This window comes from Pistacia vera, unplaced genomic scaffold (assembly GCF_008641045.1).
Source record: "Pistacia vera cultivar Batoury unplaced genomic scaffold, PisVer_v2 Contig1519, whole genome shotgun sequence".
Classification (NCBI taxonomy): domain Eukaryota; kingdom Viridiplantae; phylum Streptophyta; class Magnoliopsida; order Sapindales; family Anacardiaceae; genus Pistacia; species Pistacia vera.
Window position 1 is genome coordinate 31843 of NW_022195596.1, and position 1141 is coordinate 32983.

The 1141-nt window shown below is 34.4% G+C and overlaps 1 protein-coding gene across 1 annotated transcript; it reads right to left on the bottom strand.

Annotated features, from left to right (window-relative positions):
• Window positions 1–311: 311 nt before the first annotated feature.
• On the bottom strand, window positions 312–922 carry LOC116124369 (dirigent protein 22-like). The gene has a single exon (XM_031410089.1). It carries the CDS (start codon window positions 916–918, stop codon window positions 343–345), a length of 576 nt encoding a protein of 191 aa, XP_031265949.1. The 5' UTR covers window positions 919–922; the 3' UTR covers window positions 312–342.
• Between the last annotated feature and the right edge of the window lie 219 nt (window positions 923–1141).

The window sequence follows — 1141 nt, forward strand, 5'->3', positions numbered from 1 at the left end:
CATCAGGTCACTTGGCGATGGTTAATTATCATTGAACTTGTCTTATAAGGTAATAGGATTTTGGAGAAGAGAAATGTAACATGGATTTATAGCTTATGTATATCCAAATTCTCCTTCTACCATTAGACCACTCTATCAAAATTTAATTATTTTACAAATTTCCTTTTCTCATAATGTAATAGTGATCACATTAATGTAGAGTTTTTACCAAAAAGATGCAATTAATCATAAAATAAATATTTATTTCAAAACTGTCATACATTTTTAAGAGACCACAAGGAAACATACATAAGAGTAAAAGAAAATAAATAATACACCAAATAAAATAAAGTTAAATTCCAATCAATAATGGAGTACATAAACGTTATACTCCACGACAGCATTTCTAGTATTTAAATCAACAGTATGAGTCTTCGCCTGAGCATAGCCACGAGCAAACCTGAAAACGCCGCTACCACCGACGATTGACATTTCCCTCACCGCCGAAAAAATAGTATTGCGCCCCGAAACACTAAGAGTACTACCATTGAACTTGCCTCCAGTGAAAGCAAAATTTAACACCATCAAGAATCCAAACTCACTTTGTGATGCAGAACCATAAAACCTCTGCGCTCTTCCTACGAGCCTCGAGCTAAGCTCAGGCGCGACGGTCAAAGGATCGTCCATCACCCACACAGAGCCGAAGGAAGTTGAAGATGAGTTATTGGTTGTGGCTGGCTGGACGATTTGGAGAGTTGTTGGGTGTTTAGCAGTGATGAAATCATGGAAGTAGAAGTGAAGGCGGGTTAGCTTCTGTTTTTTGAGCCCTAGAGAAGATGGAGATAGGGTTTCGGAGAAATTTCGACCAGGATTTGCAGAGATGAGAGTGGAGAAAATAATTAGAAGAAACGGAGAAAGAGTAATGAAGGATTTGACCATGGAAATGAACTAGTTTGAGCTTAATTTTGGAGAATGAAATAAATGAACGAGCTTATATAATCCTTAATTAATGAAATAAAGCTTCTCTTTATCGAGTAAATTAATCCTTAATTAATTGTTGTTTTAATCATTGCTATATTAATTAATGAAGATAAATATTTTATATGCAACATCAATATAACATTAACTAAAAAGATTAAATAATTATCATGAAAATCATTGA